Source organism: Tamandua tetradactyla, chromosome 6 (assembly GCF_023851605.1).
Source record: "Tamandua tetradactyla isolate mTamTet1 chromosome 6, mTamTet1.pri, whole genome shotgun sequence".
Lineage (NCBI taxonomy): Eukaryota > Metazoa > Chordata > Mammalia > Pilosa > Myrmecophagidae > Tamandua > Tamandua tetradactyla.
In genome coordinates, this window is record NC_135332.1 from 79663471 (window position 1) to 79664886 (window position 1416).

Consider the following 1416-nt stretch of genomic DNA (forward strand, 5'->3'; position numbering starts at 1 on the left):
ATCAGTCAAACTAATGCCACACCTAGGGCATTGGTCATGTCCTAAATTTTCAGTTTCATTAGCTCCATATTAACTGCCCATCTTTCATTCAGGATATAAAAACGCCACAGGAAATGTCTTGTAAATATTTAACTTTAAAACTGAAATGGTGTAATTACATTGTGTAGATAAAGAGCTTAATATTTCTATATTAACTCATAAATGCTTTATACCCACAGATATGCTCCAAATAATTTTGGTTCTCTTTAGAGTGTTGTCAATGTTGTATCAGTGCAAAACATGTTTCATATTGATCCCTTAATTCGGGGAAAAGCTATTTTAGCTTTGAAATCAGATGTGGCAATTATTTTTCTATCTACAAAGGATTATTCTCTATTTTGCCTACAAATATTAAGATTAGATAATATTGCATGAAAATTAATAACAAACATTCCTGTTTCTCTCCAGAAGACATAGTTGGATAAAATGGGCCAACAGAATCTGACAGTTCCATCTGAATTCATTCTACTGGGAATCACAAGGCACCCTGAGCTGCAGGGTCCCCTTTTTGTGGTCTTTCTCCTCATCTACATGGTCACACTGGTGGGAAACCTGGGCATGATCATCCTGACCAAGGTGGACTCCCGTCTCCACACTCCCATGTATTTCTTTATCAGACACCTGGCTTTCATTGATCTTGGCAATTCTACTGTCATTTGTCCCAAGATGCTGGTAAATTTTGTTGAGGAGCAAAATACCATTTCTTATTATGCCTGTGCCACACAGCTTGCCTTTTTCCTTTTGTTCATTATCAGTGAATTTTTCATGTTGTCAGCCATGGCCTATGACCGCTATGTGGCCATCTGTAACCCTCTGCTCTACAGTGTGATCATGACACAGAGACTTTGCAATGTGCTTGTGGGTGTTCCCTACCTCTACAGTGCCTTTCTGTCTCTGATGATCACCATTAAGATATTTACGTTGACCTTCTGTGGTTCTAATGTCATCAGTCATTTCTACTGTGATGATATACCTTTGTTACCCATGCTGTGCTCAAATGCAAGAGAGCTAGAATTGCTGATTATAATATTTTCAGCATTTAATATGCTTTCTTCCCTTTTTGTAGTCCTTGTATCCTATGTGCTGATCTTGATAACCATATTTCAAATGCATACCTCTGAAGGAAGGAAAAAAGCTTTTTCCACAAGTGCTTCCCATCTGACTGTGGTGGTTGTATTCTATGGAACCCTATTATTTATGTATGTACAACCCAAATCTGCTCACTCTCTTGATTCTGACAAAATGGCTTCTGTATTTTATACTTTAATTATCCCTGTACTTAACCCCTTGATTTATAGCTTAAGGAACAAAGAAGTTAAAAATGCTTTCCAGAGGGTCTTCAGGAATTCATGCAATATTTGCATTTCATATTCATGA

The 1416-nt window shown here is 37.3% G+C and overlaps 1 protein-coding gene across 1 annotated transcript; it reads left to right on the forward strand.

Moving 5' to 3' along the window:
* The first annotated feature begins 465 nt into the window (after positions 1 to 465).
* LOC143686723 (olfactory receptor 8K5-like) lies at positions 466 to 1416 on the forward strand. The gene has a single exon (XM_077163293.1). It carries the CDS (start codon positions 466 to 468, stop codon positions 1414 to 1416), a length of 951 nt encoding a protein of 316 aa, XP_077019408.1.

Coding starts and splice junctions, on each gene's coding strand:
- LOC143686723 (XM_077163293.1), top strand. CDS start 466: ATGGGCCAACAGAATCTGACAGTTCCATCTGAATTCATTCTACTGGGA.